At 39.5% G+C, this 16419-nt stretch overlaps 1 protein-coding gene across 13 annotated transcripts in view; it reads right to left on the bottom strand.

Annotated features, from left to right (window-relative positions):
- Clasp1 (cytoplasmic linker associated protein 1) overlaps positions 1–16419 on the bottom strand; it is a 252343-nt gene that overhangs the window by 83958 nt on the left and 151966 nt on the right. For 8 of the 13 annotated variants that reach the window (XM_048368810.1, XM_048368809.1, XM_048368813.1 and 5 more), the window contains 6 exons: positions 15141–15200; positions 12945–13022; positions 10352–10519; positions 9730–9779; positions 8840–9010; positions 6909–6956 (listed from right to left, as the gene is read on the bottom strand). In XM_048368810.1, the coding sequence (XP_048224767.1) occupies positions 6909–6956; positions 8840–9010; positions 9730–9779; positions 10352–10519; positions 12945–13022; positions 15141–15200 (575 nt within the window). The remainder of the gene's footprint in view (positions 1–6908; positions 6957–8839; positions 9011–9729; positions 9780–10351; positions 10520–12944; positions 13023–15140; positions 15201–16419) is intronic. The other 5 variants (XM_048368821.1, XM_048368815.1, XM_048368817.1 and 2 more) reach the window with 1 other exon arrangement.

Genomic DNA, 16419 nt, shown 5'->3' with positions numbered 1-16419 from the left:
GATTATGGTATTTCAGTAAGCTAAGAAAATTGATTTCTATTCTAGTTGCTAAAAAATTTTGTCATACATATTTGTTGAAGTTTCTGGTGCTTTGTTGGCATGTTTTATAGGTAAGATTTTCCCCCTTGAGTGTAAACTACATCAAAACTTATTTTCTTAGAAGGACGAGAATTTGAGCTCAGGCCTCAAACCTGCTAGGTCTACCACTTGAGCCAAAACCCAGCACTCCTTCTTTGACTATTTTAGTTACTTTTTAAACAGAGTCTCATGCTTTTAGTTCAGGGTCATTCTTGGACCATGATTCTTCTACCTATGTCTCCCATGTATATGGGATTACAAATGTGCACTATCACATTTGGTTTATTTGTTGAAATAAGGGTCCCATTAACTTTTTGCCTAGGCTAGATGCAAACAATGGTCCTCCTAATCTTCATTTCTTGAGTAGCTGGGATCAGAGGAGTGAGTGGGCCACTGCATCACTTTCCCTCCCCTCCTTTTTGGTTGGAGATCTTAGCCTCCTGAGTTGCGAGGATTACAGGTGGGAGCCACCTGTCTGGCCTCTGCATTATTCATAACAGTTTATCTGTGCCTTTTCTCTATTTCAGCTGACTTTTCTAAAAGTTTGTCCATTTTTAAGTATAGAATGCTACGTTCAAAAAATATATTACTGAATCTCATTTGCTACCTTGGGTCCATATTTCATACTGCATACTAACAAAAATAGTAAATGAGAAATATAAAACCATATATGTTCAAAAAAAAAAACCCACAAAGGAATTCCTTTGCTACTCAGAGTGGGAAAGTCCTTTCCAATATCTGGAACCACAGATTCAATAGGGCTTGGTGGTACCCACCAGTAATTCCAGCATTCAGGAGTATGAGGAAGGAGGATCCTAAGTTCAAGACCAGCTTAGATTTGTGGCAAGACCCAAAAACAGAACAAAGAAAAACAAAACAAAGGATTAAGGGGTTAGGAGTAAAGTTTAGAGTAGTGCTTGTCTAGCTTGGGTGTAACCCTGAGCACCATAAAAACTAACAGCATGACAATATTAGCAGCAAATTCAAGCAAAAGATAAATTAGAAAAAAAACAATGTACAACAGATATGACAGAAGGCAAATTTCCTTAATATATAAAGGAATCCAAAGAATACAATAAGGAAGACTAGCAACCAGTAGAATACAGACAAAATGGGGGGAGGGTCTACCGATTTGGAGTGCTTTCCAATTTCCATGTTAAGTATTTCCCACCATGACTAATTTCTGATGTCTGATATGATTTTAATCAGCTCACAAAATATGTGAAAATACTTTGGTCTTGTAAACAGGGACAAACTGTCTCCAACAAAACACCAGCACAGAATAAACAAAAGACCAAGAATAGACAGCCAATGACAAAACAGACATAGCTCTAAATGTTTGACAATGTTCAGTGAGACTCATAAAGAGACATCAAGAATAACACTGAGCCAAGCACCAGTATACACACAGTATATACACCTATAATCCTAGCTACTCAGGAGGCTAAGATAAAGATGAGAATTCAAAGCTAGTCCAGGCAGGAAAAGTCCCATCCCACTCTTATCTCCAATTAACCAGCAAAAAAAGCCTGCAGTCACAGTGCCTATGTACATCTGATCATACAAAATATTTATCAAAATGAACTCCAGGAAATAAAAACAAGTTTTTTTTTCTTTTTTGCTTTCTTTCCTTTTTGTTCTATTTGGCATCGAAATGGAGTGACAGAGGGTAAACAAATGCAGCAGTGGTACTCACTGGACACTATGTTGAAAATGAACTATACAACTTGTGGATGGGGCAAAAAGAAATGTACTCTTTACCCGACTTACGTAACTATAACCCCTCTGTGTATTACCTTTATAGTAACAATTTAAATTTTAAAAAAAATTTAAGCCTGAAGAACAGCTGTGGCTCAAGTGGTAGGGTAAGCTGAGGGACAGTGTCCAGGCTTTGCATTCAAGCCCCAGTACCAACACACACACTAAAAACAACATTAATCTGATTGGTAAATTCTAGAAGTTTGATGTGCAGGGAATGAAGTACTCCCATTTCACTGCTGGAAAAGAGCCCCTGAGGAGGACTATCTGGAAATAACTATCACAACTCAGTAATTCCTCTCAGAGTAACTTTGCAATTCCTCTTTGGGTAATTCCTCATACAAAATGGAGTGTATCAAAGGTTAATCGTGGCAGAAGGATTTTGATAGAAAAATTTATCTGACACTAGGAATGTGGTTGAACAAGGTACGAACATACAGTGAATGCAGTACATCAGTGATCAATGAGGACAGTTTTTTCTAGTCCAGAACGCAAAGACCTCAAGATCTAATAAGCAAACTATGCAAGATGAACAAGAGGGTGTGTAGAAATTCTACCTTTTAGGTTTTAAAGGGAGAGAAAATAAAGGTGGGCGCTGGTGGCCCACACTTGTATTTCTAGCTGCTCAGGAAGCTGTAATCTGAGAATCATGGTTCAAAGCTAGCCCAGGCAGGAAAGTCTGTGAGATTCTTATTTCCAATTAACCACAAGAAAACCGGAAGAAGAGCTGTGGCTTAAAAGTGATAGGAGTGCTACCCTTTAGCAAAAATGCTCAGGGACAGCGCCTAGGCCCTGAGTTCAATCCAAAGACCAACCCAATCAAAAAAGGAAAAGGAGAAAATAAGGTTTTCAGGTTTGCTTTATACTCAAATAAACTCTGAATAACAAGGAAACTAAGAACAGTTGCTGAGGTTGCTTTGTTAAATGGCACCTCCTTTGTACAACTACTTAGAGATAGATAATAAAAATGTTTTTAAATTAAATGTATTTTTTATCTGACTTATGTTAATGGTAGACCCTCTGTACATTACCTTTATAATAACAAAAAATGTATCAAAAAGAATGTGAAAATGTCCATATGTCTAAAGCAATCTACAGATTCAATCTACAGTTCTAATCCCCACTGAGATTCCAATAACATTATTCAGAGAATAGGAAAACAAAGAAGTCTTAAAATTCTTAGGGCAATATAGAACACTTTGAATAGTCAAACCATCCTGAGCAAAAAGAGCAAAACCTGAGGTATCACAATGCCTGACTTCAAACTACGAAGACATAGTAACACAGAAAATATTGTATTGGCACAAAACAGACACCACTACTTGCTACAGTTTGTTTGATTAATAGTGGCTATGCTCTAGTGAGGTAGTATCTCATGATTTACATTTCTCTAACAGTGATCAGTGCCTGATAGTATCTATTGACCATTTTATATCTTATTGGGAAAAATAAGTTAAATATAAAATATCCAATTTTCTTGCTCACTTTTAATTGCATTTGGGGGATTATACATATGAGTCCTTGAATTTGGGGGGGTTGGTTCTGGTTTTTTTGCTTTTGCTACTGATGTGTAAGATATCTTTTATGCACTTCAGGTTAATTTATACATGGTTTTATTATGCACATATATGCCTGCTATAACAGGTTCACTGCGACATTTCCATACATTCATATCATTTATCCCAGCTAATCTCAGCCAATTAGTCTCCTTTGCTCCCGTTTCTTTTTTTGTTTTAATTTTTATTGTCAAACTGATGTACAGAGAGGTTACAGTTTTATACATTAGGCATTGGATATATTTCTTGTACTGTTTGTTACCTCCTCCCTCATTCTCCCCTCCCCCCTCCTCATTTTCCTTCCCCCCCTAGCTCCCGTTGTCTTGTATAAAACAATTTCAACATCTTTCTGCTTTGCTTTCAAATATGCAAATAAAGTATTTTGACCATAAGAAAACTATGTGAGTACATTCATTTACTGTATGATATCTAACCATCACTTTCTCATGAGCAGCATAAGATTATGATTCCCTCATCCAAATCCCCCAGATCGTGATACATCAATTATTGATAGTAACCTGGAAGTATACACTTTTGTTCTTAAGTTGTGTTTGTATATTTTTACAATAAGTATTCTCCTCTGGATGCTGGTGGCTCACACCTTAATCTTATCTACTCAGAAGGCTGATATCTGAGGATTGCAATTCAAAGGCAGCCCAGGCAAGAAAGTCCATGAGACTCTTTTCTCCAAAGAACTTCCAAAAAGTCTGAAGTGGAGCTGTGGCTCAAGTGGTACAGTGCTGGCTTTGAGAGAAAAAGCTCAGGGACAGACTCAGGCCATAAAGTCAATCCCCAGGAATGGCACACACACGCACGCACGCACGCATGCACACACACAGTATTCTACTTAGTCATAACCACTACTGCTCCTTGATGTGTATAATAAATAATTCCTGAAGAATATACATTTTTCTCAATCACTGTGACGATAAAGTTGCCAGACTACAAAGCATAGCCTAAATTTTTCTTTTTCTTTGCTGGGCTGAAACCTTACATACATGCTAGGCAAATGCTCTATCACAAGGCTACATTCCTAGTCCTTGATTTTTCAAGACAAGGCCTTGCTTATGTAGCTCAGGCTTGCCTTGAGTTTATTATATCTAAACTCAAACTCTCAGTCTTCTTGCCTCAGCCTCCTGAATGCTAGGATTATTGCCTCCCTATTTTTTTTATGATGAAATTACCTTTCTTGTGTCTCATGAGCCATACAGTAAAATATATTTAACAGACTTATAAGCAAAAAATTTATAAGGCCCTGGATTAAGAATGTAGGTTCAGTGGTAGAGTCTCCCTAAAAAAATTAAGGGCCCATAAATATTTCCTGCCAAAAGAAAAGCTAGAAAGGCAGTCTCCTGCCAGTCTCCTTGATTGTCAAGGGCAATGTTTACCCTGCTCAGGACTATAGAACTGATAAGAAGTTAAATTCCTAGGGCTAGGTAAGAAAACAGGCTGATTTCAATCCTACAGGCATCAGGATATATAACTAACAATGTCTGGTTTTGCTTTCTATTTCACATACACTTCCTATTCTACTCTACTCCTTTACTGTACATCCAGCTAGGTAGAGGGAACATGATTTGAGAATGAGAAACATGAAACTACATCTGTTGAACAAATAGAAAATAACCTAGCTTTCTAACTACCACCCAGACTCAGCTTTCTGCTTTTACAAATGATGTTCTCATCTGGACAGGTTTCTTGCACATCTTTTCATCATAAATTGTGTGGCCCTAACAATCACCATGCAGGCTTGATGGAAGCTGGTTCTCTAAATCTTTCCAAATTTAATTGGTTTCTTAAGGAGAAAACCCTAGGAGTGTGTTTACAGAAAGCATCCAGGTAATTCTAATGATAAGTTTAAGATACTTGAATCTTAAAACTATGTTCACCTTTTTAAAATATTCCTTTTTTTTTCTTTCTGACTCACTTGGGACCTACAATATGTACTAGCACAAGTGCTGGGACCCAATGCACATACCAAGCTAAGACCCAGTCTACTTTGCATGCTAGCCCTTTAGGGTGACTATACAATAAAAGACAAAGAACTTGCTGTTCTTAATGGTTAAAGTCATCCAGGGGGTTAGTGGGTCTCTGTCACTATCATAAGCAGAGAAAGCACCTTTCAACCCTTTGGAGTGCCATCCTGATTTGTATCTAGAAACTTTGGGAGGAATGAGCTTACTAGCACATGCTAATCAAAGACTTGCATAGATTTAAATGACTGTGTCTAAGATTCAAAAAGCAATGCAAAAATCACAAATCGCTTCTTGAGAATGGCATAAAAAGAGAGCATGGTGAGTCTGAATTTTCCAAACTGCTTTCCCATGGTACGGCTTTGGTATGTACCCCACAACCTGACCCACAGAAGGCATTGAGCACGTGACTAATGGTTGAATGAACAAGTATAAATGAATGAGCAAGGCGCTGTGTCAGGGATCCCCCCCCACACACACACACTAAAAAGCATCATAAAACTTGTAGTATACCTTTAGGGGAGACAAGCATTTTTAATTTTTTCTTTATATTATCCAGTAGAAAACTTTTTACCAGCTTTTAACCTGAATAGTTGACATGGAAAATTATTTTCAAAACAGGAAAGGAAAATCCTGAGAGGCCCATGGGAGGGGGGGAGAAAAGAAAAGCTAAGATGGAGCCTCAGGAGAAATAAAACCAGAGACAGGCAGCCCACAAAGACAGCAGCACACAACATGGTATCAGTGCTCTTCCCCAGTATAGACTCAGCATCACAATTACACACGGCATACTTCAGTGCCAAAGTTCACAAGACCAAGGATTGCATGAGAAAGGGAAGAGAAATCAGGTATAAGAGGGGCAGATCCCTGGTGAAGAAATAATGAAGGAGAGCGTGGAGACAGCGTGCAACATCTCATGCAGGGACCTCAGTGAAGACAAGTGGGCCCCAGGCAACACTAGGTGAGGACAGAGGACCAGAAAAAGCGAGACACACCTCAATTACATAAACAAACTGCTTACCCTCTGCTTTAGTGGTAGTACCATCTTTAAGCAAATTTAAAAAAACAAACAAAAAAAACAAAAAAAAAAACAAGGGAGGGATAACAGGAAACAGTTAGTAACATTCAAAAACTTAAAGAAAAGCAGAATGTTATTAGCTACTAAAAAAGCTGAAGTACAATTTCAAACAAAAACAAGAGAAACAAGTTCAACAGCAAAGCAGAGTCTGAAGCAAGTAAGTATGCCTCCCACTAAAATTAGCTTGGCATGGGGTCATGTGCTGAAAGAGAAGGGCAACCTGGGGTTGGGCCACAGCTAAAGGAATGGCTGTTATTTTAGCCAACCATCATTCTTAGGGTTCCTTTTCCCTGAAAAAGGAAGTCCTAGCAGAAGGCAAGGAGCAAGAGGGACTAAAGGTCAGGTACTAAGGAGTCATCGGGGGGGTGGGGCAGAAGCAGTAAGATCAGAGGCTGACTCCAGCAAGGCCTATCCCAACTACACGCCCAGCAGCAGCAGCAGCAGCAGCAGCTGTCACATTGGTACCTGCATCCAGGCCTATGTACTCCATGTCTTCCCTCATGTGTCTGGATTCTAGAAGTTTGGAAAAGGATCATCAGCTTGAATGCTACACTTGTGCACCAAGGTCATGTGTCAACCTAAGCAGTAACTAGCAAATTTTCAATAGGATTATGTTCTATTTGCTTATTTGTTTGTTTGGGAGGAAGCTGGGGCTTAAGTAAAGAAAGAAGTAGAATTCTTGGGATTTGGCAAAAAAATCTTCAGGTTTCTTTGAAGAGGTGACACTGGGTTGAGAATTTGTTCTGAGCTCTTCCAAAGGTTCAGCTAGCTGTCTATCAAAGACTTGGGACTTTCACTAGCAAGGTCTTGGAAGGGGAAGTGTCTCTTCAGAACTCATTTAAATATCCCACATATGCACAGGAATTAAAAAAACAAAAGAAAAAAAAGTCACAGAGTACTCCAAAGGCTGTTTTCCAGCAATGAAAGAAATACTAATTAACACAGGTAGAGACAAAACAGGCAAGAGACCTAAAAATGACATACTTATTCACCATCTGAGGGAAAAGATGGAATATCTCCCTTGCTCAGTGACTGCACAGCACCATAGCATCCTAATAGTCCCACCTAACAACGTGATGCTTAAAGTGGCAAGGGAGTTCTTACTGGGTTTCTAGAAACCAGAGAAAACAAGACTGAATGGACACATATTCAGGACATATATCTCTCAAGTTACTAATGCTCCTATCACACAACCCAACTTTCTTCTATCTTAGAGGACAGCAGTTTACAAAGGACTTTCATCCTCATTCATACTTCTTAATCAGATGGTCATGACCTGTAGTTAATGGGCAGGTCAGACTAAACCAATGTTCAAGGTCACACAGTTAACTAAGGGCTACCCCAGAACCTTCTCTTAAGTGCTCTTCTCCTGTACTTCCAATCTCAACACATTTCAGAACTTTAGTTCTAGACATGACTTTGAAATTTGTTAGTGGGTCACATAAGTAACTCTACTTCAGTATTTCAAGTTTAAATCATACTCATCTCCAGAGTAGGAGGGGCTGGGAATATGGCCTAGTGGCAAGAGTACTTGCCTCGTATATATGAAGCCCTAGTTTCAGTTCCCCAGCACCACACATACAGAAAATGGCCAGAAGTGGCACTGTGGCTCAAGTGCTAGACTTGAGCAATAAAGAAGCCAAGGACAGTGCTCAGGCCCTGAGTCCAAGGCCCAGGACTGGCCAAAAAAAAAAAAAAAATTCAGAGTAGGACCAATACAGCTATATCTTTAGATCTGTGGTTTGAATGACTTGGATTTTTCAAAATTAAAGTGAAATATACTACCAGCCTAGGAAATGTCTGCTGATAGAATGAATGAGTAGCTGACCTGTCACTGTGTCAGATATTAAGTTTTGGAAAATAATTTCTCAAAAAAAACACTTCTGGACAATCATTACAGTAAGAATATGCTCCTCCCAGGAGACATATAGGAAGCCAGCAAGCACTCTCTCATACAAATATGACTATGTCAGCTCATGACCACCTTTTCCTTTAGAGTCCTCCTGTCATCCCCTCAACTCTGAGAGACCCCCTAAGCTTCGTGACCATGTCTAGTGATTTCTTCTCTGAGGCCCCTGCCTCTGCTCCCATCTGTGCCAGGAGGGGTAAAGCCAGCTTGAGCCATACAGGAAGTGGCCAAGGCACTGGCTGGTGTGCCTCAAAGCAGGTGAGCTGAGGGAGGGATATGCTCAGGACCACCTGTATATATGTCCTTGTTCATCAGTGAACATGGTAATGGTCCTGAGAAAGGGACATTGGACAAAGGGTAGCTGGGAGCCAGGTTAGACATCAGTATCAGCCCTGTAGCAGTTAAGAATTCCTTTGAGCATGATGCTCTGTAAGAGATAAGGATCACCCAAGACAGCAGAGTAATGAGTTGACAGGGGTCTGGTTACCTAAAGATGCATAGGACCCTGGAGGTAATGCTGCTGCAGAGCTGAAGGGTGTGGCGCCTGAAGAGGAGGAGACTTTGGATTTGGCACTGGCAGCTGCATTCACATCAATATCACTTCGAGATCGCTGGAGGGACCCGGTTGTCGACATAGATTTGGTACTAACCGTAGAAGCTTTAGTAGTAAAGAAGAAGACTTCAGTAAGAACAACACAGAATTCTAAACATATACTGGCAAACCAGATATTGTTTTGCTTTTCTTATAAACCAATTCCAAGTGTAATAAATGTTGGATCCCAGAGTTGACCAAGAGTTTCAAGTGCCCTAAAGAGAGTTCAGGCAACCAAATGTGACCTCACTTGTCTATTATACTTGTTTTCTAGTAATGGAAGACCACAAACCCAAACAAAACACAGATCTGGCTACTATGAGAAATGTAATTTCCATCTGTTCCTTTCTGACCCTCTTTTTGGTATGGGATGAACATGCCAGATACAAGCCCTCTGCCCCACCATTTTTAGGAAACCTATTCCCCTCCCCGGCCTCTAACAGCCACTAAGCTGCTGCTTTGAACATCAAAGTGCCCCCACACTTCCCTTCTATCATTTTATCATGTGATCTGAAAAAGGAGCAGCAGCATCCATGGCAGCATGTTCTTGCTGGAAGGAGGTCAGGAGGAGGGGTCAGAGATGACTTCTGCCTGCCTAAGTCAGCCCAACATGTAAGCATTTGTCCAAGCTAAGCTGAGCTCTGCCAAAGACAGTGAGTAGACAGCAGAATAGTACAAGACTATGACCTGAGGAGGAGCTGACAGCAGGCCAGGACTTCCTGCCACCAGAGTGTCACATGAGAGGAGGGAAACAGTCCTCCCAAGGATGCCTGCTATGGTCTTACCTCTAGATGTGGTACTGCCAGTGGGACTTCTTTTGGCAGAGAGTGGCCGGCTACAAACGAAAGAATAAACATTTATTATCCAGAGTGCTTATCTGTAGTAATACAAATGCAAACTAGAATAAGAAACAATGATAATGAAGAATTACTCAAAGGTTTTCAGAATGCAGCACACAATTATGAGTTGCTAGCTTGTAAATCCCATTACTGAGAAAGCTCCAGCTTTTTATACCTGACAATACCTCTCAACTACTGAGCAAAATAACAACTACACATAAGTCAGAAATACAGAGCAAAGATGGCAGGTTAAGTACCAGGTTTTGAATGTCCCTTTTCTCTAAACCTATCTCCAACTAATACATACTTCTGAGAGACCCTTTGAAGCACTGATATTTATAGTTCACTCTACAATTCATTGTGTTACTCTAAAATCACGTATGGAAGAGAACAAGGCCACCTGTTTCCTGACATTTCCCCAGAATATTTTACCTAGCATCAGAATATATCCGAAGTCAGGAAGAAGCTTTACTAGGTACACATGGAAAATCTCACCTGGATGTGTTTCCATGCACAAAATTCAACAGATAGAACCTCACATTATGTCAAGCAAAGCTGAGTTCCTTACTTGAGACTCTCTTGAGAGCTAGAAGATGAGCGGTCTGATTGAGGCAGGGACACTATGCTGTCCGAGTTCTTCAAGTGGGACTGCAGGGCCTTCTGGTAAGAGGACTCCAAGGTGTGGTACAAGTGCTCTGCTTCTCTGCTGAAGTGACTGTGAAAACCCCAGTAACATCTAGGGAAAAGACACAAACTCCTCTGGAGTATACCACGCAGCAAGGACTCGAGCCTTGGCTGTCCTACTAGCAGCACTGGCAGAACATAAGGAAGACGACACTGAACAACAGTGGTCTTATATGAATCCTGGCCTGACAGCTTACAGGCTTTTTTACTCTGAATCTGAGTCTCATTTACAAAATGAGAACTAAAGGGGCTAGTTAACTAGTAAGATTAAAAAGTCTTAGGGAAGATAGAGCTAAAACTACTGGAACCGCATAGGTTTGTTATTGGCAGCCTTTATAAATGCAACTTTATATTCATTGATTTGAGGTATATAAAATTGCCTTAGTAACATGTAGAAAAGGAAAAAATGTTCAGAACTCTTTGAAATCTGTATTTCATGCTTTGATTAAAATAAAACAACTAGAGAAAGACAGAGTGAAGGAAAATTATGCAGAGATAAAGACAGTATAGGTACATCCTTAAAAAATCCATCCTACATAATTTTTGGCAACTATTAATTATGTCACTTATGGTAGAAATTACCAAAAACAAGGCAGAGGAAATACTTCAGAATTAGGAACTAGACCTAAAAGAAATGTTTAACTGCAAAAGCAGTCCGAGAAAAAGTAGTACTGGATGGGGCTAGATGCAACTAAGAACTATATTGTTAGACCAGTGTCCATAGAAGAGCTGTTCAATTAAGAAAGTATAAAAGAAACAACCACACATAAAAAAAAAAAAAAAAACTGGTGGTATGAGGCTGGGAATATGGCCTAGTGGCAAGAGTGCTTGCCTTGGATACATGAAGCCCTGGGTTCAATTTCCCAGCACCACGTATATAGAAAACGGTCAGAACTGGTGCTGTGGCTCAAGTGGCAGTGTGCTAGCCTTGAGCAAAAAGAAGCCAGGGACAGTGCTCAGGCCCTGAGTTCAAGGCCCAGGACTGGCAAAAGAAAGAGAAAGGAGGGAGGGAGGGAGGGAGGGAGGGAGGGAGGGAGGGAGGGAGGGAGGGAGGGAGGGAGGGAGGAGGGAGGAAGGAAGGAAGGAAGGAAGGAAGGAAGGAAGGAAGGAAGGAAGGAAGGAAGGAAGGAAGGAAGGAAGGAAGGAGGAAGGAAGGACAAAAACTGGTGGTAGTTATCTATGCACTGTCCAAGAATAAGTCTTTCCTCACTCCTCCCCATCTCTTCTTTTTTGTGGTGCAACAAACCACAGCTTTATAGATGTTAGGTAAGCTCTATACCACTGAGCTACAACTTCAGGGCCAAAAAAAGTAAATTTTAATACAAAACTTGAGATATTTACAGTCAAATAGCAAAATTATGCCCAGGGAGGTTAGGAATGTAGAGAATTATAGCCACATGACTACAGTATACTCAACTGCAGTGGCAAAACCACCTTCGCTGTGATTCTCAAAGAGCACACTACATTGACAATTCTGAGCATTACATTAGCCAATCTGATAGCACTTATCATGACTGCAGAGATGTGGTATCAGGGAGAGTAAACCTGGAGACCATGATTCTTCACAGTAAATCAATAGAGTGTACTGAATCATGACATGATTTTTAACAGGGCTTGGGTAGTAAAAGAATACACTAAGTCTGAATGCTATGATTAATGTAATAATTTCTCATGAACTTTAAAATTTTCTCAAAATAGGGGCTGGGGAGATAGCCTAGTGGCAAGAGTGCCTGCCTCGGATACACGAGGCCCTAGGTTCGATTCCCCAGCACCACATATACAGAAAAACGGCCAGAAGCGGCACTGTGGCTCAAGTGGCGGAGTGCTAGCCTTGAGCGGGAAGAAGCCAGGGACAGTGCTCAGGCCCTGAGTCCAAGGCCCAGGACTGGCCAAAAAAAAAAAAAGGGAAAATTTTCTCAAAATAAGCATTTTGTTTACCTTAGTCCTATTTATAGACAGAATCACTCAGCAAACTTAAACAAAATAAAAATAAAAAATAAACCAGAAATATTCTGAACTAGGGACTTTGTGCATCACATTAAAGAGTCATAATTCAGAAAATACCTTCAGCTGTGCACCAGTACCTATACCTGTGATCCTAGCTACTCATGAAGCTGAGATCTGAGGATCACTTTTTTTTTAATTTAATTTATTTATTAATTGAACACATTTTTTTTTGACAAGGTGTTGTGCAAAAAGGGTACAGTTACATAGTAGGGCAGTGTGTACATTTCTTGTGATATCTTCCACCCTGTTTTTCAAAGCCAGATTGGGTAATAAAGTCCATGAGACTTATTTCCAATTACACAGCAAAAAGCCAGAAGTAGAGCTGCTAACAGGGGTAGCACCCAGACCCTAAGTTCAAGCCCCAGGACCAGCACAAAAAAAAAAAAAAAAAAGTTCAAGAATTTTAATGGCCAATTGCTGATAAAGCAGTCCATACAATGAATAATAGACAGTGGACCATGAACACTTACTTTCTGGCTTCTATCCTTGCTTCTGAATCAGCATCATGTATTCCTTTCTTGATTGTTTCTGCTAATACTGATATGTGTCTAAATATTTAGAAAAGAAAGCAAGAACATGCATTAAGTATGCGGTTTTATGTGGATGAAACATATATATGAAACAACTTAAGAATACCAATGTGCAACATGGAACCTTCATGCCACAGTCAATCAATACATAGCTTAGAGGACCTAAAATGTGTTTCAGGACCTTTAACTTCCATCTGGCCAAAACTTTTTCCTCATGCCTACCCACCATCACAAAGGTCCTAGATAACCCTACTGTCTTTTCTGAGCTGGTAAATCTGACTTTTCTTTCAGACCGCATTTAGCTCATTCATGAAAACAAAACAACCCTGTCTTTCCACAAAACTAGTTTCTACAAAAATTATAATCATTACGATATTAACAAGACTGTATACATCACATTTCTACAATCTAATGTGATTTTAAAAAAAAAAAGAGATAGCATATTTCTATATTGTGCAGGCTGGCTTCCAACTTAAAATCCACCTGTTCTCAGCCTCTCAAGTCTAAGCTGGGATTACATGTGTGCAATATCATACCAGTATAACAAAAAAATAATTTTATATAATCAGTTAACCATTTCATAAACAAGTATTCTCTCTAATTGGCTTTACCACAACTGAGGAAAAAAATCACCAGCCATGTCTCATTAAATACTAGTCAAACTAAAGTGAATAATTTTAACAAGTTCATAGAAAGTCATTGCCCCATTCGTTCCTTCATTTCTTTTGGGGTTTTTTTTGCCAGTCCTGGACCTTGGACTCAGGGCCTGAGCACTGTCCCTGGCTTCTTTTTGCTCAAGGCTAGCACTCTGCCACTTGAGCCACAGCGCCTCTTCTGGACTTTTCTATATATGTGGTGCTGAGGAATCGAACTCAGACCTTCATGTATACGAGGCAAGCGCTCTTGCCACTAGGCCATATTCCCAGCCTCCTTCATTTCTTCAGTAAATATTTAGTGAGCCCTTGCTAGTGCAGGCAATGAGATGGATGGTAAGTGAGCAACAGAAGCTCCATCTAAGGTTCTCTGGCTTTTCTACTCTGCTCAACCATTCCTACCTTAATGTCTCCTACTTACCACTTCGAAATTCCAAAACTGTCATCCAATAAAGCAGATATAGTGCCCCAAGAGGTTGAAGAACAAGAAAGTACTGGAAAAGCACGTGACTGTGTTCTAAATGCAGTCTTTTCTGATGAAATTTAACCTCTGGAAGGCTGTACTTCACCTCTGACCACTACAGTATGGCACAGAACTCCTAATACTTAAGTAAATCTCAGTATTAATCGAATGATTCCTCTTCACAAACCATATGATACACTAAGAAGGAAGGTGTGTTACAATACCACCATCTGCTGTCTCCAAATTTAACTCAGAAAATAGGCCTCTAAAATTGACAAGAACTAAAATTGTTGAAGAAGGAATCTCAAAGTGAATGGACACACACTCCCTCGAGAATTCTGTCACCAACCTACTTTTTAATTATGGTGATGTGAAAGTTTCCATTTAGCAACCTGAGTAAAGAAAACTATTGACAATTAGAAAACAAAAAACTTTCAAACATGTTAAATTCTTCTAAGCACCTAAAGCGTGTTATGGCCTAAGAACAGCTTTAAACATTCCCCTCAGTGGGACTCATAGTATGTTACATACTGGAACCATAACCAATGTCATCATAACCTTGGCTTTATAGCATCACAATGCACATTTGCACACATGTCTGGGCACTCTAGTATTTCAATAAAAGCTCTGCCAATGGTATGTGGCTCACATAAGTGGAAACCACAATTACATTTTTTTAAAAAGGTTCAACAAATGCACAATGTCTTATTGCATCTGATCATATTAAATACTATTTATCAAAATGAACTTCAGGAAAGAAAAAGAGTTTTTTTGTTTTTTTTTTTTGCTGCTGTTTGTTGCTGGGAGAGAGCAAAGGAAGGAGTGACATTATCCAAAAAGAAATGTACTCTTGACCTGACTTACTTACCTGTAACTCCTATGTATATCACATTTATAATAATTTAAAAAAAATTAATGTTCTGTTTCCTTCCTTTCTTATAGGAGGGAGGCTGGACTACTTGCTAAGGCATCCACTCTCAAGATTCAATCCAGGAGAAAATGCAGCACACAGATGCTCACCTTTCCAGAGAATGTGTCTGCCATTCTTGTAAGAGTAAATCTAAGAATTCAAAACAGCGCCTGCAAAGTATTAAGAAACACACAACTTCGTAATGTGTATGTTAGTGAAAATTTAAAACACAATTTTTCTTAAGTGACCCAATACAACTTTTTATAATTGGGTCTGATTAGCAATTCACGTCCTTTGGATTATATCACCACTTTGGGTACTGTGCCTCTTTAGGGTTTTCTTTTTTTAAGCCCAGGATCCCTGTCTTTGTAGGAATAAATAGTATCAGTCCTAGGAACCCACTCAAGGAAACACAAACAGTTGGTAAACTTTCTTCAAGACACTTTCACTACATACAAAAATAGAAAAATTGGTATGAAAAGACAATTTCTACTGTCACGATGAGTGTAGGTCACTACAGGCCAAAACTGCTGAATTTTATGGACTAAAATTTATCTCAGCCTCAAATTTATATGATGATGCCCTAGGCCTCAATGTGAGGTTTATTTGTAGATAAAGCCTTAGAGTCTATAGGTTTTGATGAAGTCATAGGGTGGGGCCCTTAGGTGGGATTAGTGTCCTTATAAGAAACAACAAGAATCTTTTTTTGTCATCTCTGTCTCCCTCCCTTTTCACAGTCTCTCTAAGTAATGAGGACCCACTGAAAAGAATTCCATCTTCCAAAATCTATTGTTTAAGCCACCCAGTCGATGGTATTTTGTTATGGCCAAAGCTGACTAATGCATTAACACCTGCTCTATTGCAGGATAAAAACTGATGTCACCTCAATTTACACAAAGGTTGGAAACTAAAATAACAGTGGTAACAGCAGCAGAACCAACAGCAGCAGCAACACAAAATTCTAATAATGGTCACTGCTTGTCAAGTTTTCACTGAGTGCCTGTGCTTTATACTTAACTGACTGTGAAGCATCAGAACAACCCACACAAGTAACTCTGACACTTAAATTATTACTAAGTAAGACCAAGTATTGCTTCTAACAGAGGACCACCAGGTTTTAAGGTTCACAGTCCTCCCACTACCTAAGTTTATATTTCTAGGACAGCTGACACTGTTCTACTCTGCTCTAATCCAAGGAGAAGCTTACTGTGGATCAAGGATAACCTGCATTCTTCAAGATATGCAACCCAGATAAAACAACTGGAGACTATACTTCTACAGTGGAATATACATAACTGTGCCTTTAGAAGAGGATTCTCTTTTTTCTCTCTTGCCTTTCACATATTTGTTTAAAAAGGATAATAATAGGGCTGGGAATATGGCCTAGTG

This window comes from Perognathus longimembris, chromosome 20 (assembly GCF_023159225.1).
Source record: "Perognathus longimembris pacificus isolate PPM17 chromosome 20, ASM2315922v1, whole genome shotgun sequence".
In the NCBI taxonomy this organism is placed as follows: Eukaryota; Metazoa; Chordata; class Mammalia; order Rodentia; family Heteromyidae; genus Perognathus; species Perognathus longimembris.
The sequence above is the reverse complement of the archived record's forward strand: the minus strand, read 5'-3'. Positions and strand labels throughout refer to the sequence as shown.